Here is a 22204-nt window from a genome sequence, read left to right on the forward strand (position 1 = left end):
ATCCAGTCACTAGTCCGGAGACCGGATTCGGGTGACCGGTTGCCGGAGTCCGTCACCGAAATCCCCGCTCGACCACTGGTCACCGGAGTCTGGCAAGATCTCTAATGACTTCTCTCACTAAGTGACAAAGAAGGAGAGGGCAAAATTGTCCCAAAAATAAATAAAAAATAATAAAAAATACTTAATTGGGTATTGGGGAAATAATCTCTTAGAGTGTTCGGGTAAGTGGGCAATTTTTAAGCTAAAATTGGGTAAATGATCATTTCCCCAAATATTTACTTTTAATCTATGTAAATTATAAATGCATTGACTTTATTGACGTGTAGTCTTTGAACTGCTTTGTATTTTCATGTGAAAACCTAGTCAATGCAAGTTATTGAGTGTCACAAGTTATCACAATATCTCTGAGATCTGTGTATTTCATGGAAAACCAGTTAATAACTTTGTATTGTAGTGAAAAAAATTATGTTCGCTATAAATCCAACGTTGTAAAGGTCATTGTTCAATTCTCATTGGCACATGTAAAGAGTGGGTGATGTTTTTAAATAAAAAAAAAAAATTACGTTCGTGTCCCAAATTAATGCAAATTGATGTGTGTAATAAGCTATCACAATTAATACTTACGTTTAATTTATGTAAATCATAAAATGCATTTACTTTATTAACGTGAAATCTCTGACGCCTCTGTCGCTCTCTCTCTCACACACGCACATACATACCATGTTCTCATAGTTAATTTGAAATAGACATGAGTGCAATACGACATGGCAAAGCCAGATTAAGAAAAGACAGACACAAAAGAAATTCGGTAATGGCAAGCGGGCATAAGACGGTAAAAAAGGTTATTTCTATACGCACTAGATATTTCTTTTAATCAGATTTAATAATCATCAAAATCGATATTGGCATAAAACTTAGAGCTCTGAGGACAGTTTTGATCGTTGCAAGAGACTATGAAATTGACAAGTTCCATATTACAAACTCATTATGTGTCAATGAGTAAGAATACTGCAAAGAGATTATCGAAAAGATTTCAGTTTCATTGTAAATTGTAAGTAGTAAAAAGCCAACAGAAATGGAGATTTAGTTTCCTTTACTTTCATTGATGCAAGCTCAATTTGTTAGTGTCAGTGTCCCCCACTTTAATCTTTAGGCCGCTGTTAGATCAAGTTTGAGAAGAAGTGAAGACATTTATCCACTTCCGATTTTTGCTGATAAATATATATATTTTTGTGAAAGTTGCAGGCAGCGCAACTTAATAAAGAGTGTGCTTTTGTTTCTTAATTTTCATATTAGATTCTAGATTGTCATTGTTGACCCTGCCATACTTATCCAATTATCCTATGTACTTGTATCTCATGTCAATAAAACTTCACTTTGATCTAAAAGAAATAAAAAGAAAAAGTGTTTAGAGCTACTTAGCTAGAACCAAGTCCCTTTAATTGATCTCTCTGAGCCAAAGCAGAGATTCACTTTGGGTTCCCAAACAATAAGGGAACGCCATATTCTATACAATGCAGTAAATGAAAAAGGAATTCTTTCATTCCACAACCATATCTCATCATACAAGGGTACATTGAAGAGATGACTTACAATCATGAAACAGGTCCCGATAATATAAGCACAATCAGAGAATCTAGTTGATGCAAGTCCTAAAATTTACATTTAAGCTTTCTTGCTAAAGAACTATAAGCAATTAAGTAGTCTCATGTGGAGATATAGATACATAGAGAAAAGGTGATGTTCATTGCCCACAACAGTCCGAGGAATGAACTCGGTGTATAGATGGCAATTCGACACCAAGGAAAAATGTTAATACAGGATCCATCACCTTGCATAACAAGATAACGTCAAAAGTCAGCAGCTTGTTACATATATAATTGGCCAATAAGCAGGAAAAGAGAACCAGTGTAACAGACACGTACCATTCGAAATTAACTTGATTCAACAATGGCAATTGGTCTAACTGAACTCGACAATCGATTGACATCTGATACAAAAGAGATATTGCCATAAGATTACTGCTACATACAGGTTAAATTGAAGACGAGCAAAATTCTAATGTATGATGCACTTGCCTTTTAATTCCATCTGCAACCAATTTTGCGTGCATATTAATGCCTCTCGAATTTCAGGATTCAGCGAGCTTCGACATTTATCAAGCACTCTACCATCAATGTTGAATGCAGATTCTGGTGCAATAGTTGACATAGGAGTTCCTAGAACATCACGTGCCATCATGGACAATATAGGGTACCTTGGTGTGTGGACCTTCCACCAATTCAATATGTTAAAATCACAATTACGAGGAAAGTTTGGCTCCTGTAGATATTTTTCCAAGTCAGATGTCACATTCTGACTCTGAGATGTCTCGTAGAGAAATTTGTCAAAACCCTTCAATCTATCCCTGGGATCACTGCTGGTACTAGGCAAGCTGCTTCCAGGCAAAGCTGAACCTTGATCAACCATTGTTGAGCAAATTGAATATGCATCAAAAAGCTCCTTGATGCCATCAGAGACATCCTTGATCTTCTCCAAAGATTGACTACCATAAATTTGAGAATAGTAATACTCAACCAACTTCATCTTGAATCTGGGATCCAAAATTACGGCTACTGCCAAAGCCAAACTGCACTTGCTCCAATATTTGTCAAACTTATCTTTCATCTTTAATGCAATAGACCTGAGGAAGTCGTCTGGGCTCTTGCACCATTCAATTAATTGAATGTGAACATCACAAATCTCAGGAAAGTATATACTTGCAGTCGGATACTTGTTGCCTGAAAATGCATTAGTGATTTCAACAAGAAGTTTCATATAACCAGCAATAAAGCTTGTCCATTCCCATTCTGTATCAGTTAAATCTGATGTATATGAGGGATCATGCTCTTGCAGGACTGAAAATGCACCCCTGTATTCTAAAGCTGTTTCAAGCATAAGGCATGTTGAATCCCATCGAACTGGGCAATCAACAAGCAATCTCCTCTCACTGTTGATCCCAACTTGCTGGGAAATTTCATTGAACTTCCTTTGGGCCACTTGTGAACTTCTTACATGTTTGACACTTGCTCGAATCTTGTGGATCACCTCTCTCAGTGCTTCCAACGCATCTTTCACAATCGAATTTATAACATGTGCAGCAGAGCGAATGTCAAATAACTGACCATGACCCAAGAGAGGCCTACTTTGGGAGATCTGGTCTTTAATTCTTAGAACAATGTCATCATCAGTGGAACAATCATCAAATGTCAAGGCAAACAACTTACTGTCAATATCCCAGTCCATCAGGCACTTGATAATCACTTCCGAAAGCAAATCATCAGTATGCGACAAATCAAGTGTGACAAAATTCATAATTTTCTTCTGCAGTTTCCACTCCTCATCAATAAAGTGTGCAGTCAAACACAGGTATTCAACACCTTCTGGAGAATACCACATTTCAACAGAGAGGTTAATTCTGCCATGAAAACTATTTATCATCTCATACACTTTACCTCGTTCTTTCCTATAGATATCCATACAAAAATTCTCGACATCATTATTTGGCACAAGATCAAATAAAGGCTGAAGGTTCTTGACAAACACTTTGAATCCTACATCATCAACCATTGGCAATGGGTAACCATGTAATATAATCATGCGAGCAAGATCAAACCGACTACGGTCCTGATCAAACTTCCCACTTGCAAGGGTAACAATTTCATCCTTTTTCTGATCCTGATCAAACTTCATAATTGTTGGCTTAATATATGTGTCTTGTCTCTGTGCTTCATCACCATTGATAGTTGCAAGGCTAACAGTATTATCTTTTTTCCTTCTCTTCGCTGCAAGTAGTTGAGAAACATCAAAGTTTGATCGTTTCAGACATCGCATTAGATGATTCCTCAGGTGTGTGGTCCCACTATTACTTGATCCACTGAGTTTCTTGTTACAGTGTACACAAATAGCATAACATATATCAGCCTTCCTAATCCTTTCAAAATGATTCCATACAACAGATGTCAACCGCTTTGGTTTCTTGATGGCTGTTTCATTCGGTATTTCCATCACATAGGCATGAAATCCACCAAAGTCTGCAGGTCATATGAGATATAATGACTAAATCAAATAAATCAACAAGATGAATTTGCAGAGCCTCTTATAAAAAAAAAATAAATAAATAAATAAAATTGCAGAGCCTCAAACATCAATAGCTCAGAAAATAACATCACAAAAACAACATAAACAACAACAACTCCATCAAAACATAAGCATGGGCCCATCATTACAGCACTACTGAACACACACATCCCAGAAAAGAACAAATACTAGCCGATTACCAAGGTCCTATATCATGGTCCACGCTGCACAACAAGAAAATAAATTGAATGGAAAAATTCATTAAGAACACAAAGAATCTGACTGGATCCCATCATCTATATCTAGCTGGAAAACCCAGAAGGTAAGAACCAAAATTAAATACTAAAATGTTGTCTACTGATTTTTCTGGGCTAGGGAATCAATGCTACAACCCCACAGCAGGCATTCAAAAAAAAATTCCCTTCTTTTGATAAATGTACCGAAGTTCGAATATGGATCACTTCGCACCCTAACACACTAGAAAGTTTTACACAGACATAGTCCGACTCAAGAAAAAAGTATTCCAAAATATACTGACTTCTTCCTCTGGCTCATTATTGAAACACTGCATCAATGCTCTATATTCCATTCAACTGCAGTTTTGTGGAAATACAGGATTTTCTTCCCCTTCCCTTAATTAGACATCTCTTCATCTAATTCATTCCCTCTCCTAGCATATTCTCTGCGAAAGTTCCTATGTCTCCACTGTATCAAGGGGTTGGTAAGCCAAATCATATCAAAGCTTTGAGAAACCAAACCACAAGGGATATATAAACAACCACAAACAAGACAAAAGAAATCACCCATAAATGTGTGTAATCTACAGATATAACACATGCATATATTGCTTATACTAGACATACTTCTACACATGCACACACATCCACATACATGAAACCTCCCATGTCGGTAAAGATTTACAACTCCACTAAATTGAGAAACATATCGCATAACAGTCACAGAGAAAGCACCTTGGTGCAATTAACTTCTAGAGCATACAACCTTACAAGAAGCCAAAGAATCTCAAGCCGAAATTTTTGCAATCTTATATTCATCATTTGGTCAAGAAATAAAAACTCAGACAAAAAACCCTCAACATTTTGTTGTTCTGTTTTCTAAAGGAACATTTGATCATTTGCTAATGCGAAAACTAGTGTCGAATCCTAATGCTCCTCTTGATCATGAAAACTAATGAGGTAACCTCAGCCTCATGATTTCAAAATTCATCAATACTCATACTAGTGTTAAATCTTTTATGCATCTTTAAGAATAATAAAGTGCATGAAGACAATGCCAAACTTAAAAGTAAAGAAAAAGACTTTCACAACAAAACAACTGAACTTTTGGTTATTTACTCTACTACTATAACATTTAAGCATTTTCTAATGAAGACACTAGTATCAAATCCACACAATATCACAAGGTAAACCTCAACCCCATGTTTTCAAAATTCATCAACACCCAAAAAAAAAACCCATGTAAACAAACTACAAATTCAACAAGAAACTACAACAAAATCACAGACTTGAAAAGCAGGGATTTTCAACATTTCAGTTCAATTTCCCAAACCCGAAACGATCATACCCATCAAAGCATCAAACTTTAGGATCTGGGTCACACCCAAACATACTCCCATTTACATCAGAAACCACCAAATTAAAATCCGAACAGTAAAAAAAAAGGCGAAACAAATTGAAGAATTAGAAATTGGGACTTACGGGAATTGTAATTTGAGAAATTGAATCGGATCGGGAAATTGGGGGTTTGGATGGTGAGAGATCCTAGAGAGGGCGAGACTGAACCCGATATGGCTTTGAGAGAATATGGGTAGGATCCGATAAGAGTATACCACCCATTTTTGGTTTGTGGGTCAATAACTAAGCTTTGAGATGCGTACTTTTTTAATTGCACCGAAACCGGTTGGACCCGGGTATGGATCCTATTGGTCCGTTTGGCACACGTATGGGCATCCATCCGGGGTTATGAGGTCAGTCAAGTCGCCCCAACAAATGCAAAAATATTGAGATTTTTTCTTTTTAAATTTCAGTAATTGCATCTTCACCTTTGTAATTGGGGAAAAATTGCACTTCCCCCTTCTTATTTTTGTTTTTCGTATGTACAAACAGGTCGGTTATTCGGTTTGATAACCTTTGTTCCATCATCTTCTTTGTCGATAGCATTCTTCCGATCTCGTCTGATTGTCAAATCTCGTGGTTCATCTCAGATGAGTATTTCATCACTAGAGTTCAACGTTGTTGTAAATTGGAAGAGAAAGAGAAGAAAGTGAGTTACCTAAAAGCAGTTGTGTTATGGCTGAGCTGGTTGTAGAGTCAAGGAATTAAGCAAAGAGAGACTCGAAAGTTATGAAACCAATTAACTGACCAAATCAAACCGTTTCATAATAGGTTGGTTTGGTTCAGGCTTGACTAGAAAATGGTTGTTAATTGGTCGATGAACAAGCCTAAACTAAAATAGTCAGTTGGATTTCATTTTACTTCCTAATTTAAGCGAAATATTAAAAAGATATGCGAAGTGTTAATACAATTTCTCTTATTAAAAAGAAAATAATGCGTAAAATTGTGGGCTAGTAGAGTAAATAATGAAAATGGAGTAGGCCTCCTCAACATTAAACATAAATAGCGCGAGGCCTCCGCTACTTGGAGTCTTAAACTGAACCAACCGCCATATACCCTTCTCAGCCTTCCGTGAGAGAGAACGAGAGAACGAGAGAGAGAGAGAGAGAGAGAGAGAGAGAGAGTAATGGCGAGGAGGAGATTGTTGGTGCTGCTAAAACCGTTCGACGTTTACCCAGCTTCCCAATCCGACGGCCTGTCTCGCATCACCAGCCTCCAGGTAATCACACTTTCCTCTTTGTTTGATTCAATGCTCGCTACAATATGAAACCTTTCCGTGGATCATCACCTTTCAAATGTTTACCTTAATTGTTTGTGAAATGCTTAAAGTTGAAAACTTTGATTTGAATGCTTTGTGGGTTTGGTTTATTTGGTTCTGCTTTGTAAATTACAAGGGAGAAATGAGAAAAAATAAATAAATTTGTATTTTTTTTTGGTTCAAAACATTAATGAATGCAAGAACTTGATATTGAGGTTGAATTTGGGACTTAGAAGTGAGAAAGTAAAGTTCTTTGCAGTTGGAATAAGTATATTATGCTTCGAGATGGGAAATATGGTGAAGGTTTCATGTGTTTATGGCAAATATGTAATCTTGATTTCACTAGTTCAATCCAGTAAGTAAGAATATTTCATACCCAAAAAAAAGAAAAAGAAGGCGATGACATATTAGGTATTCTATAAGTTTTTCCCACAACGAAGCTTTGCCTTTGTGATTAGTGGAGATTGCAAGTTTAAGATCATAATATCTGTTCTGTAGAATATGTCTTGGTCGTGAAACTATGTGCCAGGAAATAATACAGTTAGACTTAATCTTGAGACGATTTCTTCAGCTAAAGCACTTGGACAATAGGCGAAAGGTGCACAAGGATGCAATAAACTTTTGTCAGAATATTTTGCGGCACAAGCCTGTTGAGTGGAAAGCTCTACTGCGTAACGATATAAGGCAGCCCATCCATGATGTGGACCTTGTTATTACAGTTGGTGGTGATGGCACCTTACTACATGCTAGCCATTATATTGATGACTCTGTTCCAGTTCTAGGAGTGAATTCTGACCCTACCCGACCTGAAGAGGTTAGTTTCTTGCTTTGGCTAAGCCCATAGAGTGTTGGTTAGCCTTTGTATGGGCATATTACTTTCCTGCGTTTTACTTAATCTTTTCTTGTAATCAATTCATCCTTTTTCTGTTTTTGCGGATTATAGATTAGAATCTCATAAATTATTTACTGTATTTCATTTGGTTAGGTGTTAAGGCACAGCAATGTGTATGATGCGACTAGAAGCACAGGCTATCTTTGTGCTGCAACTGTTGACAACTTTGAACAGGCAAGACTTTCTAAGATTATTTCATGAATTTGACCCAAAGAAAATCAGAATGGAGGCCAGGCTGTAGTTTGGCTAATCTGTTGTGAGGTTTATAAAAGCAGTCATTTGGAGAAAAGATCTATGAACAAAAAGTTAAGAATTAATCTCCAGTCTAAGTCTTTAACTGATGCTCAACCTTTTAGTGTCAAGAAATATTTCCATCAAAATGTTTCGTAGTGCAACTTCTCACCATTATTCACTTGCCTTACGGGAGAGTACTCAAATAAAACCTCGTTGTCTGCCAAAGCCTTCCTGCTGTGGTCTTAAAGGCATCTAGAGTGTGTAGCACAAAATGATGTTTCTTACTGGGTCATATTGGTGGGTTCTATGTAGCGGAAGCCCAATTGCTCAGGTGCAAAGCTTAGTTAAGTCTTTTCGTTATGAACTTATGAGGTTGCTCTGCACAACCTCAAGTCAGACCATTTATCTGTTTTTCGAGTTATGGAATCGATGCTTTGTGAAAAATCAGTGTTCTTCAGCCCAGGGCAGACCTTCCATTTTGCTTGCAAATTTTAGAACTAATCTTTTGATAATTACTCTTTCCAGATACTGGACAACATCATAGAGGATCGAATTAGTCCTTCCGATCTGAGAAGGATCTCCATAGGTGTAAACACACAAGTGATCTCAACTTACGCTCTTAATGATATTTTAATTGCACATCCATGTCCAGCAACACTTTCACGGTTCTCATTCAAGTAAGGCGCCCCCTTGGTCTCACACAAATAGCCATACATTTGACCTTTTTTTTTTTATTGGCATGTATTAAATGCGTTCTTTAAAACAAAATATATTTATATATTGAAGGTCTTTGTTTGCAGAATTAAAAGTGATTACCAGCCATGCTCTCCTTTAGTGAGCTCTCGATCAAGCGGTCTAAGAGTTTCAACAGCTGCGGGAGCAACAGCTGCAATGCTTTCAGCTGGCGGATTTCCAATGCCCATATTATCTCAGGACCTCCAGTATATGGTAAGAGAGCCCATTGCATTAGGAGCAGCCTCAAGCTTTATGCATGGGTTTATTAATCCTCAACAGTCCATGGAAGCTACATGGTTTTGTAAAGAGGGAATCATATACATTGATGGTACTCATGTCCGCTGTTCTGTAAAAAATGGGGATCGCATCGAGATATCTTCCAAGGCCCCAGTTTGAAGGTTTTCTTGCCTCACCGTGTACAGCACGTTAGTGGTTTATGAGGAGGCCAAGTTACAATGAAAATGATAGTAGAGAAACATTTTGTAAATATGGCTGGTGCATATATGGGGCACTTCCGTAGACATGAGTCCACGTTTACCTTTTGATTCTCTGCTTCTGAAGGGAAATCTACGAATTTTGGAATGATTTTGCATCTTAGATTGTTCAATACAGCCTGTAGAATTTGGCGTACAAGATGCCTAGATTTCCTTGAAATCTTGAATTTTAGAGTACAATATGGTGTAAACGGAGACAATTCATATGTAGTGACTACCCGGATACACTAGGATTTCACTGCTAGCATCGAGTTTGATTCAAAATCCACCATAAGCACTAATATTGACCAAGTAGATTTGAAGCAAAGGACAATAATGTTCTTTGAAGACATCCAAAGTTTATATCAACATGCTATATCAAAGTTCTGCTTTCACGAATGGCATGTCAGTAGGCTCTTGTATTTCATGTAATTCGTCTCTAGAGAGTGATAAAATGCAACCTCTATGTACTGACAGTACTACTAATATCTGCCAGTTAAGGTAATTACATAAGGGTTTCTGTGGAGAAAAGGGGAGATGAATCATCATCAGGGACACCATTTCCGTGCCCAAAACCATGTTAAAGCTGCTTCGCCCAAAACACACAACTGAAGTTGGAGAAAATCTATAGCAAATGATGTCAGGATAGCTGATTAATGTTTCTGTTGCAGCATTGGAATCTTATGAACTGATGATTGTAGGATTATTATATACCATCTAGCATGACTTTCTGTGAACCGCAAACCCTCAACTTCAAGCCTAGAACCTGCAAAATCAGGTCATGAAGATTCAGCAATAAGTAGGCTATGTAAACTTACGGAACTAAGATTGCAACTTACGTGAACATCTGAGGACGACGGGAGAGCTGAGGCCTCTTTATTGGGGAGAATAACATGTTCCTTAAAGTCGTTGAGGGGTTGCTAGCTCCGGATCCAAACATTGGGTTAGCACCAGGCCTTCTGTTCACAGCATCGACTGGCATAGCAGCTTGTTTTGCCGGTGAGATAGAGACATCAAAAGGACCACCCGAGTTTGAACTATTCTGTCTTGCTGGCCATATATCCTCTTTTGGCCCTGGAGTTTCAGGAGTAAGGACCCGCCAATCTGCAAGAAATAAGTCAACTGGTTTTGGAAGTACTTGAGCTGAAAAAAAAAGAAGGCTATATAACTCAAGTTATACCATCAAATGTCAAAACTTGTGGCTCCAAAAGTATTATTTTCTGTACATGATTTTTCTTTAGTGTTTTGCAATATAATTATTAGTATCGCATGGAATAAAATCCTTGATTGGAAAATATTGAAGTATATGCAACTTTGAAAGAAAAAGAATTACCTTTTCTAACAGCCTCTCTGCGATCCATAACGTTAGCCTGGTTTGAGAAAAGATCAGGTTCATTTCTGGAATAGAAATTTGTTGCAGGTTGGATGGCATTTCGTTTAACTGATTCGTACTCACTCCTCAATTGATCATACATTTCATCCAACTTTCTCTTCTGTCTGCAACATAAATAGTCAAAAAACAATACTCATCCCCAATACTGGAACTATATGCCTCAGGAAATGGAATCAGTAGGGTAGGGACACAAGACCTGGATTTCTCTGAATATTTTTCCTGGAGCTCCTGCTTATCCTTGGACAAGCTCTCATTTTCTTGCTCCAACATTTCGCACTTCTTGGCATATTTCTGGCACTGAGACTGCATCTTTTGCAATTGCTCCATGAACTTTTCTTGCATTGCTTCACATTTCTGCCGGTATTGACCTGCTACCATGCTCAACTTGCGCTGCATTATCAATTCCTTTTGCCCAATATAGAACATGACACTTCTGTGTGCACTCTTCATTACTAGTATTGATTGTTAAGGGAGATATACAGAGAAAGTTGTCACAAACATGGAGAAAAATTGCTGACAATATAAAATGGATATAGTTTGGTCACTCCCTTCAATGAAAAGAGATGCAGCAATCATCATATGCAAAGAAGAAGGAAAAAAAATAAAAAAAGGATACATATATCTGGAGACACTCCAGTCATGGCCATCTGCAACATTAGCAAGGCAGAAAGATAAGGTACAGAAGCAGAAACAATAGAAATAGGAAAGCAACAGTACCTTAAAATGGGGCAGATTTCACTAGATTACAATAAGATAAGATATGAAGATAAGCAAAGTATGTTCATAACAAACACTTGCTTACATTTATCCATTCATCATTTGGATTGACATCCACAACTTTCATATGACTGCCAAGAGGAAAGCAAAAATGAGAAAGGCAGAGTGGAAATAGAAAATCTGTTCTAGGCAACTATGAAAAATGATTGTACATTGCTTCTATCTAAAACCCAAGTATCACTACTGGCAGTCTGGCTGGAACTATATAGCTCTGTTTTGTGGTTCTAGCCCATCGAATGCTTGCAGCAGCAGAAAAATACTGCAGTACCATCAGTGCTAGAAAGAGACCAAAGTTCGTTCATCGAGCAGCAAGTCCATTTAGTGCATACTTCTAGTTACAGTATCATTATACTTAATAAAATGACGGTAATAGTATACTTATTTATTATTCATGGTAATACACAAGGACACAGAAGTACAACCTATAACTTATGTCTGTTCAAGTAAGGTTGTTGGTTATCTTTCATCTATGCTTGGCACAGTTGTACATTTACAAAACCCAAAACCAGAAGGATCTATATCCCTAAAAATATGCTACGGTTTCAAAGATCATATGAATAACTTACCTCTTAGAGAGCACTTGATCACAAATGGGACATGCTCCATCATTGCTAAGGATCTTGTTAGCATCCTCTGTGCCTTTTCACAATGTTAAGGAAGTTCATATAACAAAATACCTGTGAACCCTATTTCCAAAAAGAAAAAGGAGAAAGAAACATTAAAGTCACACAACTTTAGAGGCAGAAATTTCCTCTACAAAGGATACAGAGAAGGTGGCCACAGGTTGTTGAGATGGCCCGGCCTTCCAATTCACGCCAACACGCATTGCATCTCATTTCAACCTTCAATCTCTAATGACATGGCAAATCTGGGGCATATAGAACATATTAATCAAAAACACACATCTCAAGGGTTTCCATCTAAGTTATATACTTATATGCCTCATGGTATGAGTTTCAAATAAGAGCAAATTGTACTATGAGAATACCAAGATGCTTGTCCATCTTGAAGAAGGAACAAGCTTGTGCAGTGTGACTCAGAGATACTAAGAAATTACCAGAATGCAAATGAAAATGTCCAATGAAGACAGTGACCTATGAAGTAAGAGCGAATTATACTATGAGAATACCAAGATGCTTGTCCATCTTGAAGAAGGAACAAGCTTGTGCAGTGTGACTCAGAGATACTAAGAAATTACCAGAATGCAAATGAAAATGTCCAATGAAGACAAGGAGATGCTAAGACATTCATAGCTATTGCAAAAGCAATGGATTCTCAAAAGCATCTTACAAGAAATTTCCAAATATTGAACAGTTTCTGAATCGAAGATGCTATAATCTTTCTCATAGGCCTCAAATTCATCTCCATGGAGCTTTTGGTCAATAATTTAAATGTTCCATAACTTTAGGTTATAATCAACATTATCAAACTCGCCACAAATTCTTGGATTTAGTGTAGATTGGGTGCTGTTAAAAACAGCTATTATCTGACAATTCCACAGCTCTCAAAGTGTGACAAAAGATAAATCCACTACATCCACAGGGTTCAACAAAACAAGACAAGGAAATAGTGATAATACTTTAACTATGAAATACATATTATAACCAATTCTACCAAAGCAATGAATAATGTTCTGGAATTAGACCTTTGGTTCATCTCGACAGAAAACAAAATCAGAGAAAGAAAATATCTTCAAGTTCATTTGAGAGCACAATTCAGAGGTGATTCTCATCAATAAGCAATCAGCCGTTCAAAATTTCAAGTTCGTTTAAGTCTGTAACGAGCAAGCAAACAGGCACAGGAAAGCTTCGAATTAAACTTTTACATGGAATCGTACCTGAATCACAACCAAAACTCGGTGCCAAAGCTTCGAATTCGTTGCTAGTGACCAAAGCTCGCAGATGATCAAAATCTAGACCGGCTGATTATGATTTTCCGGTTCACTAACTTCGCCGCTTCTCGAATTGTGCACCGATTCGTACACTAAGCTTCCAGAAATTCCAGAAATAAGAAAGAAAAATGAAAAATCATAGATCATAGGATGAAGAAATTAGCGATTAACCAAAAAAACGACGGACGAAAACCTAGCGAAGATTTGTAGAGGAAAACAAAACTCGAACCTTTTCTTTGTGTCGTCGTTTCCGATCGGAGAAATGAGGTCGGCGCAACTAGGAGGAAATGCAGAGAGAGCGAGCCGAAGAAAACCTAGGCGTTTTGGCGGGTGAATTTGGCGGGAAAAGTTCTTGCTCTGGAAGATGGTGAACAGCTTCTGATTTGAATCAGAATTTCTGAGCTTTGTTTGTGTGAGAAAGCAACGCTCTCTATTTTAAACTCGTGAATCTCGGGTCGGGTTTTTGTTTTGGTATAGAATCGAGTCGGGTTAATTTTGAAAGTCCGAGAACGCGACGTTCCATATCCGAGAAGTGTCTGTGTGCGCGTGCATTTTTTTTTCTTTGGTGAAATGTAAAGTAATTGATTTTTTTTTTTGGACATGAAATAGAATTATTGAGAAAAACGCTTTCCAAAAGTAACAAAAATTCATTATTAAAAAAGAAATTATAACCATTCGAACAATTTCAATCACTAAGAGTTATTACAAATGTATAATTGACTAAAATCGCCCTAAGACCCTTAATACTAAATATATCATGTAGCACTACTCTCTAATTATACATACAAAGTATTTGTTTGGATGAGGCCCGATTTGCATTATTTTTCAACACATATTTTTGTAGGTATCAATGTCTAGCCTCTTAGTTAGATTTGGTTCCAACCCTTCATTTCAAAAGAAATATTAAAAAGACAGACTTTGGTGAGCATTCTCAAAAATCAATTCTCATTTTTCTAGATAAAGAGGATATAGAGAATATAACATTCTAAAAAAAAAAAAAAACACATTTAACAAAACAAATGTTGAATCATGATTAGACAAATTCTTGGTGATGGTCTCATTCATAAAGAAGGAACTTTAATATCATAATATGAAAGATAACAAGACATAAAACAACATGAATTGCAAACGTACCATCGTGAGCTTGAAGCGTAGTGAAATTTCTAGGGGCCGTGACCACTTACTCAATTTCAGTCTAAAAATGACCCACATACTCCACTAAAAGTTTTTTAATCTCTTTTACCCAATTTAAACATGAATGACAATGTTACCCTTAGACTCTCTCTCTCTCTCTCTCTCTCTCTCTCATCCAGATCTAAAACCACCATAACCACATGCCCCCGCCCCCACGACAACCAGCTCACCTACACCGGCGGCGAGACCAAGATCCTCGCCGTCGAACGCACCATCAAGTTCCCCGCCCTCGTCGCCAGGGTCTCTGCCCTCTCCGACAGCGACGTGTCGTTCAAGTACCAGCTCCCCAGGGAAGACCTCGACTCCTTGATCTCCATCACCAACTCGACTCAGCTCGTCTTCAACCTCACCGAACAGTACCAGGACCTAACCGAAGCCTTCCAGAACCTCGACTTCGACGGCAAGATGACGCAGGCAAACGACAAGTCGTTCATCGTCTTGGACTTCGGGCTCAACCGCTCACGCAGGCTCACACTCGACAACGATGGCAACCTCCACATTTACAGCTTCGATCCGAGTATTGCGGACTGGACAGTTGTCTGGCGACTCCGGGGAGGGGCTGTAGTGGTGGCGGCGGCGGCTGAGGTGGGAGCGGTCTACGGGAACGGGAGAGGGAGCGTGAGCAGCTTGGTGCGCTGGTAACCTAAATGTGATTGGGTTTGGGTTGGGTACTCCAGGTTCGATCGCGCGGTGGTGACGTGAACATGGTGCAACAGGCGACGGAGTTCCTGGATTGGTGGCGGCGGTGGATGCGGTCGGTGTCCGGGTAACTGACTTGCAGGAGGGTGGAGAGGGGGTTGGGCTAGGTCAGCCTTGTTGGACCTTAGGCCTTGACTTTCCTTTAGGGCCACTCTAGACTGTTGCTTAGTTTTTTTTCCGATAAATCCCCACTATTTTCTAGTGGTTCAGGTCTATTTTGTCCTACTTTGGTAGCTTTCCCTTTATTTTGGTCTAGTTTGTCTAATCTATTCTAGCTGAATTTCTTCTATGAGTCTTTTTAGAGGTGTTATCTATATTTCTACTACAATTGGGGGGCAATAATATGATTATTGGGGGGCAATAATATGATTATTGGGAGACAATAATATGAGTATTAGGGGACAATAATATGCATATAAATTGATCAATTGTGCCTGTAGTGTATTCATTTTGGTTTTGGGAGTTTATGCAATTCACTGGAGAGCAATAATATGATTATTGGGAGACAATAATATGAGTATTGGGGGGCAATAATATGATTACTGTGGGACAATAATATGATTACTGGGGGGCAATAATATGGTTACTGGGTATTATTAGGGGGGCAATAAATTCAGATGCCGGAATCCGGTCACCGGTCGCCGGAGTCGGGTTACCAGTCACCGGAGTCCGCCACCGGAGTCCGCCACCGGAGTCAAGCAAGGTCTCCAATGACTTATTTCTCTAAGTGACAAAAAAGGAGAGGGCAAAATTATCTCAAAAATAAATAAAAATGAATTAAAAAATACTTAATTGGGTATCAGGGAAATAATCTCTTAGAGTGTTTGAGTAAGTGGGCAATCTCTTACAGTGTTTAGGTAAGTGAGCAATTTTAAAGCTAAAATTGGGTAGATGATCATTTTTTCATACATGGAATTTGTTTCCCCAGTCAAACTGAGGCGTTTCGCGTTAAGGTAAATATTAACGCTTGTTTGAAGCCCACCACTCATAATAACAGTCCCTAAGGAAGTATCTAGTTAACAGGTGAAACCAAACCACCATATCGAACCTCAAGTGATTAGTAGCAGCAGGCATGCAATAGCAGTATCATATGTCATGAGTTGTAGTAAAGGCAATAAAGCTGTTAACAGTAAAACAGATTCATGTACTAAATCTACCAGGCCATATGCACAAAAAAAGCAGGAAAGTTCACAAGCTGCAACTTCTGATAATTAACAGCTGAGAACTGGAGCCGATTCAGTAACCTGGAAATAAAGAAAACAGCCAAATCATGAGGGAACTTTGTAAAGTACATAATTAAAAGGCAAAACGTAAATATGCATGAAGTGAAAAGTTTACGGATATATAAATAAGTAAATATTGAGTAAAAGGATGATGAATTATACGAAAAAAAAAAACTCGAAAGCGATGAATATGAAGTTCAACAATTAACAACAGAAATATGAAGATAGAGGGAGACTACAGCAGAGGAGGAGAAATAGTAAAGCCGTTTTGACCAAATCAAATTCACACGTTGATTAGAAAATGATAATTAATATCTGATAAAGCTAGTATAAGCGCAACCGATTCTGAAAAAGGAGACTTCTGATAACAATTCTGCACTAAAAGCTATGAGCACATTTGATTGGTGGAACACATACATATTTCAAATTTGAGCAAACAAAAGCAGAGCAACTCAAGCACTGAATTTCTTTACCTAATTAAAGTCGGCGGAGAACTGCTGGAAGTTCCGGTTTGCACGACGGGAATGGTGGAAAGGTTCTTGCCTGGAGTGATCATAATTGTGTTGGTTGCCGGGCGTGGAGGAGCACAAGCGCCTAATTATGGATCCGGCTTCTCTAAAGTGAGAAGTCAATGAATTTACTTCAATTTCATAAAATCTGGACTCTTTGTCTAATCTAAGGGTCATGAAAATTGACAAATCACTCTTTCATTAATTTTTTTATTTTAGTTTAAACCACGGTTAACTTGCAGTTAACTAAAAAAAAAAAATGTCTGGGATTTCTGGTCAATATTTCTACCCTGCATCAAGTTTCTTTAACATGCAAGGATACCTTCTTCATTTTATAGTGTAAACTAATTTGATCAATCCTAAATTAAGAATCGAGTTTGGTAAAAATTAATTAGTCATATAGGAAATAACATACCTTTATAGTTAACGATTCCTTCATGAATCAACTCTGGGATACACAATTTCAACACCAAAGTTGCAGCTGCTGCAGGCCAAAAGCCAATTAACCACCATCGCAATCTTCATTTTTCTTGCCACTTCTAGTGCCCACCCACAACTCTCATCAACAATTAGCCAACTGATTTTTTCTCCTTCCCCGGCCTTGGTTGATTCTCTCAATGAGCTCCTCCAACGTTTGGACATGAATTCTTGTATTACTTCAGTTAACAAATGTATCAAATTCTTATCCTCCCCGGGTTCTAGCCCTTCTAGAATTGAAACCAGATATATATGATCATCCCCATGTAACTTTCATTAGCCATGGAATTAATGAGAAGAGAACCTGATTGTATGTATGCCTTCTTGTAATCATGGGCAAGTTTTCATGGAAACACAGAGAAACATCAATGCAGCAAGAAGTGAATTTGGGGTTGGGACTACGCATAGAAGAAAGACAGTAAACCCCTTCTTTTTTTTGTTGGAGTTAATGATAGTTAACAATAGAGTTAACTGTGGTTTAGAGTAAAAATAAAAAATTGATGAAAGAGTGATGTGTCAATTTTCATTACCCTTAGATTAAACAGAGAGTCCAGATTTTATGAAATTGAAGTAAATTCACAGGCTTCTCACTTTAGAGGAGCCGGATCCCCTAATGAGCATTGTTACTTTGGCTATCATCATTGTGAAGAAGATGATGAAGCAGAGCAGTGGAGTTGTAATGTTAGACTTTTAATGGGCCTAGGCTCAACTTCTCTAAAGCGTCAAGCCTATATGAGCATATGCACTAATAGTGCGCCTATAGGCTGAAAATGTATAAAGGCTGATACTATTCACATGAATTGTCTTTGCCTTCATGTTTTTTATGCAGCAGTTAAAGGCAATAATAATAAGCAAAGTATAATTTTAAATATAAAATCTATTTTGATAAGATTTTGAATTATTTTTTGGATAAGATGATGACTTGATACCATTATTTAGTAATTTTTTATACAAATATGGTGTGGTCCCCTTTTTCATGTGGGGCAATTGAGAAGGCAAGAGTAGTCTCTTGAATTAGTTGGGCAGGTGGGCCCCACCACCTTGCCTTAGACTATTTCAACCAGTTGCATTGGATTTTTTTGCCCAAGTTGACCAAAATGCTGCCTTTTGGTATTCACATCGCCTACCGCTGCATATGCTCTAACGGTTTGTGAGATATGTCTATGCCTCGATCATTACAGTGTTGAAAAGTCTGTCAGGCTACTATATATAGCCGAATACAATAAGTTTTCTCCTCGAACTTAAAGAGAAATGGAATTTGCTTGATTGAAGTGGATGATGATTACATAAAAGAACACATATTTATACTACAATTCTAAGAAAGCCTAGCTGCTATTAGACATCAAAATCACATGTGAAAGTTAACAGAGATGTCAGATGTGCAGTTCAATATGTGGTCATTCTTGGTCTTCTTAGTCTGCAATGTAGCAACAAGCTCTGCCAATTGTACTTGGGTGAGAGAGCACGAGTTATCTCCAATATTGTCTTCTGCAACCATACTGTGTTGTTACTTGTTCTCTTGTGCAGGCTTGTAATCTTGTGCTTTTGATATGCTAATGTCTTCATCTTATCATCCCCCCGCAAGCTGATGTGGGATGTGAAGCAATCAGCTTGGAACTTAGATGACGAAAACAATGCTTTGGAAGGTTCTTTTAGTCAAACAAAACAAAGGCAAAGAGGAAATTTGGGAATTTATGATGTATTGATCTTCTCCAAAGATGGAGTACATATACAAAGTATACACATTCCTAATAGGAAACTAATTACACAGTGATATTTTTCCCCTTAACTACATAATATTCTCCTTAACTATACAATCCTAATTATACTACAATTCCTACAATTATGGAGAGTGACTCACGCCAACACTCCTCCTCAAGTTGGAGCATACAGATCACGGATGCCCAACTTGTCAAGTGAGTCACAAAATGCCTTGCTAGAAACTGCCTTTGTAAAGAATGTCCGCCAACTGCTCCTCAGTAGGTACGAAGGGAAAAGAGATGATTTGTTGATCCAGTTTCTCTTTGATGAAGCGTCTATCAACCTCCACATGTTTTGTGCGATCATGTTGGACAGGATTATGAGGAATTTCAACTACAGCTTTGTTATCACATAATAAGGGCATGGCTTTCTTCTGCTTGAACCCCAAATCCCTCAACAATTGCCTTAACCACAACATCTCACAAACTCCACGAGCCATTCCTCTATATTCTGCTTCAGCACTAGAATGGGCCACCACCTTCTGCTTCTTACTCTTCCAAGTAACTAAATTCCCACCTAAAAACGTAAAGTATCCGGAAGTAGACTGTCGATCAGTTATACAACCTGCCCAGTCTGCATCTGTAACCCAAAAACATCCAAATGCCTATGCTTAGAAAACACCAACCCTCTTCTAGGAGCAGACTTCAAGTACCTCAAGATCCGAACTACAACTTCCATATGAGCCTTACTAGGATTATTCATGAATTGACTCACAACACTAACTGCATAAGCTAAGTCTGGTCTAGTGTGTGGCAAATAAATTAATCTTCCAACTAATCTCTGAAATCTTGCCTTATTCGTGGGTACTTGATCTGGATACTCAGCCAACCGATGGTTCTGCTCAATGGGTGTGTCAGCTGGTTGGCAATCGAGCATACCCGTCTCTGCTAATAAGTCAAGGACATACTTTCTCTAGCTCAACATAATACAATCTTTTCCTCTAGCAACTTCAATTCCTAAGAAATATTTCAAACTCCCCAAGTCTTTCATTTCAAATTCTGCTGACAATGCACTTTGCAACTTCTTAATCTCCTCAAGATCATTACCTATCACCACCATGTCATCCACATAAATAATTAAAGCTGTAACTTTACCCTTCTGATGCTTAAAGAATATGGTATGATCTGAATTGCTCTGCATGTACCCAATCCTCCTCATGAATGTCGTGAATCGACCAAACCAAGGTCTTGGAGATTGTTTGAGGTCATATAGGGACTTCCTTAAACGACACACCACCTTGACTCCAGTGGAAGTACCATATCCCGGAGGCAAGTCCATGTATACTTCTTCATTTAAATCACCATGCAAGAAGGCATTTTTAACATCAAATTGTCGTAGAGGCCAATCAAGATTAGCTGCTAGAGACAGAAATACCCGAATTGTATTGATCTTTGCTACTGGTGCAAAAGTTTCATCATAGTCCACACCATACTTTTGGGTATAACCCTTCGCTACTAGCCTTGCCTTATATCTGTCCACCGAATCATCTGAATTGTGCTTCACTGTATACACCCATCAGCACCCAACTGTTTTCTTTCTAGGAGGTAGTGATACTAACTCCCACGTTTGATTTTTTTCAAGTGCATCCATCTCCACAGCCATTGTGTCTACTCATTGCATCCTGCACTTGACTAGGAAGTGACACAGAAGATAATTGATTCACAAAAGCTACATATGGTTTAGACAACCTATGAGTAGACACATAATTAGGTACATGATATTTGGTCTTAGCACACAAACTTGGTTCATATTTCTTGGCAGGCTAACCACGACTGGACCATTCTGGTAAGACTCGTGTTTGAACATGTGTAGAATCAGTTAAAGGAGTAACACTATCAGACAAAGGTGAGTTATCAGACATATGTAAACTACTACGTACCTCAGATGAAGATTCAACAGGGGAGACCACTGATGGAGAGGGAGAGATTGAATGATTAGGAGCTTCTTCTTTAAGGGTAAACGATTCGACAATTGTCTTTTCTGTTTCGGAATTCACAATGCTCTGTTCGATAGTTGCATGGCGAAGAGTAGACGATTTAGCAATTGCCTTTTCTGTTTCGGAACTCGCAACGCTCTGTTCGGCAATTGCCTTTTCTATTTTTGCAGGAGTGTCGTTGGTTTCTAGGGCATTGGACACTTCCTCTTCCTAAACAATTGATTGTTTGAGATAAAGCGATCGATCGTTGGCCTTGTTTGGCACTGTCCTTCATAAAAAAAACACCTTGCTCCCCCTGACTATGAGTCGTAGAAGGTGGAAAATAACATGTATTCTCACTGAATGTCACATCCATGGTGACATAAAATCGTTGAGGGAGGATGATAACACTTGGATCCTTTCTGCTGAGTCCCATACCCGACAAAGACACACTTGAGAGCCCTTGCATTTAACTTAGAACGTTGATTCTTATAGAGATGGACATAGGCTACGCAACCAAAGACAAGAGCAGGAAGGGTCTTAAGAGATGGGATAGAGACATAACTAGACAATACCTCAAATGGAATACGACCTTGAAGAGAGGAAGATGGGAGACGATTACTGCCTCTCCCCAAATGTATTTAGGCATATTGGCACTAAGGAGAAGGGCGCGACCCATGTCTAACAAATGACGATTCTTCCGCTCAGAGACCCCATTCTGTTCTAGTATTTGTGGGCAAGTGGTTTGGTGACCAATTCCATGAGATTGGAAGTAATCACGAAATGAATGATTAACAAACTCCCCCCCCCCCCCATAAGAGCATCATATTGGATACGAACAAGATTATGGAATGCTGTAAAGGCAGAGAAAACTGCATCTTTTGACTTAAGCAAAACAACCTAAGTTAATATGGTGAAGTCATCAATAAATAAAACAAAATAATGCATTCCTGACAGAGTTGAATTTTTGGAAGGTCCCTATAAATCGGAATGAATTAATTCAAAAGGCATTGTACTAGA

The 22204-nt window shown here is 38.3% G+C and overlaps 3 protein-coding genes across 7 annotated transcripts; 1 reads left to right on the forward strand and 2 right to left on the reverse strand.

Moving 5' to 3' along the window:
• Positions 1 to 1515: 1515 nt before the first annotated feature.
• Positions 1516 to 6115, reverse strand: LOC112165418 (zinc finger BED domain-containing protein RICESLEEPER 1). The gene is made up of 4 exons (XM_024301906.2): positions 5838 to 6115; positions 2079 to 4073; positions 1926 to 1990; positions 1516 to 1831 (listed from the first exon to the last, which is right to left on the reverse strand). Exons 1-3 carry the CDS (start codon positions 6091 to 6093, stop codon positions 1935 to 1937), a joined length of 2307 nt encoding a protein of 768 aa, XP_024157674.2. The 5' UTR covers positions 6094 to 6115; the 3' UTR covers positions 1516 to 1831; positions 1926 to 1934.
• A 684-nt stretch (positions 6116 to 6799) lies between these two features.
• On the forward strand, positions 6800 to 9649 carry LOC112202338 (NADH kinase). The gene is made up of 5 exons (XM_024343325.2): positions 6800 to 6972; positions 7583 to 7825; positions 7997 to 8077; positions 8663 to 8814; positions 8938 to 9649. The coding sequence occupies exons 1-5, from the start codon at positions 6880 to 6882 to the stop codon at positions 9266 to 9268; spliced, it is 900 nt and encodes a 299-aa protein (XP_024199093.1). The 5' UTR covers positions 6800 to 6879; the 3' UTR covers positions 9269 to 9649.
• Positions 9650 to 9682: 33 nt separating this feature from the next.
• LOC112202337 (E3 ubiquitin-protein ligase CCNB1IP1 homolog) lies at positions 9683 to 13798 on the reverse strand. 5 transcript variants are annotated; one of them, XM_024343323.2, is made up of 10 exons: positions 13636 to 13798; positions 13353 to 13498; positions 12282 to 12383; positions 12082 to 12154; positions 11541 to 11586; positions 11355 to 11385; positions 10935 to 11190; positions 10679 to 10842; positions 10185 to 10419; positions 9683 to 10111 (listed from the first exon to the last, which is right to left on the reverse strand). In XM_024343323.2, exons 3-10 carry the CDS (start codon positions 12349 to 12351, stop codon positions 10105 to 10107), a joined length of 882 nt encoding a protein of 293 aa, XP_024199091.1. In that variant the 5' UTR covers positions 12352 to 12383; positions 13353 to 13498; positions 13636 to 13798; the 3' UTR covers positions 9683 to 10104. The 5 variants fall into 5 exon arrangements, with proteins under 5 accessions (XP_024199091.1, XP_024199089.1, XP_040375649.1 ...); XM_024343321.2 differs by having other exon boundaries at positions 9684 to 10111; positions 10185 to 10449; XM_040519715.1 differs by having other exon boundaries at positions 9684 to 10111; positions 10185 to 10449; positions 13353 to 13503.
• Between the last annotated feature and the right edge of the window lie 8406 nt (positions 13799 to 22204).

Source organism: Rosa chinensis, chromosome 5 (genome assembly GCF_002994745.2).
Source record: "Rosa chinensis cultivar Old Blush chromosome 5, RchiOBHm-V2, whole genome shotgun sequence".
NCBI classification, from domain to species: Eukaryota; Viridiplantae; Streptophyta; class Magnoliopsida; order Rosales; family Rosaceae; genus Rosa; species Rosa chinensis.

Bases quoted from the DNA above. Each gene is read 5' to 3' on its own strand.
- LOC112202338 (XM_024343325.2), top strand. From the start codon at position 6,880: ATGGCGAGGAGGAGATTGTTGGTGCTGCTAAAACCGTTCGACGTTTAC. The intron at 6,973-7,582 runs GTAATCACACTT...CGATTTCTTCAG, and splicing joins CTCGCATCACCAGCCTCCAG to CTAAAGCACTTGGACAATAG. The intron at 8,815-8,937 runs GTAAGGCGCCCC...CTTTGTTTGCAG, and splicing joins CTTTCACGGTTCTCATTCAA to AATTAAAAGTGATTACCAGC.
- LOC112202337 (XM_024343321.2), bottom strand. From the start codon at position 12,351: ATGAGATGCAATGCGTGTTGGCGTGAATTGGAAGGCCGGGCCATCTCA. The intron at 11,386-11,540 runs GTAAGCAAGTGT...CTAATGTTGCAG, and splicing joins CAAATGATGAATGGATAAAT to ATGGCCATGACTGGAGTGTC. The intron at 10,843-10,934 runs GTCTTGTGTCCC...TTTATGTTGCAG, and splicing joins AAATATTCAGAGAAATCCAG to ACAGAAGAGAAAGTTGGATG.
- LOC112165418 (XM_024301906.2), bottom strand. From the start codon at position 6,093: ATGGATGCCCATACGTGTGCCAAACGGACCAATAGGATCCATACCCGG. The intron at 4,074-5,837 runs GTAAGTCCCAAT...TATGACCTGCAG, and splicing joins TTTCTCAAATTACAATTCCC to ACTTTGGTGGATTTCATGCC. The intron at 1,991-2,078 runs GCAAGTGCATCA...CTTTTGTATCAG, and splicing joins GTTGCAGATGGAATTAAAAG to ATGTCAATCGATTGTCGAGT.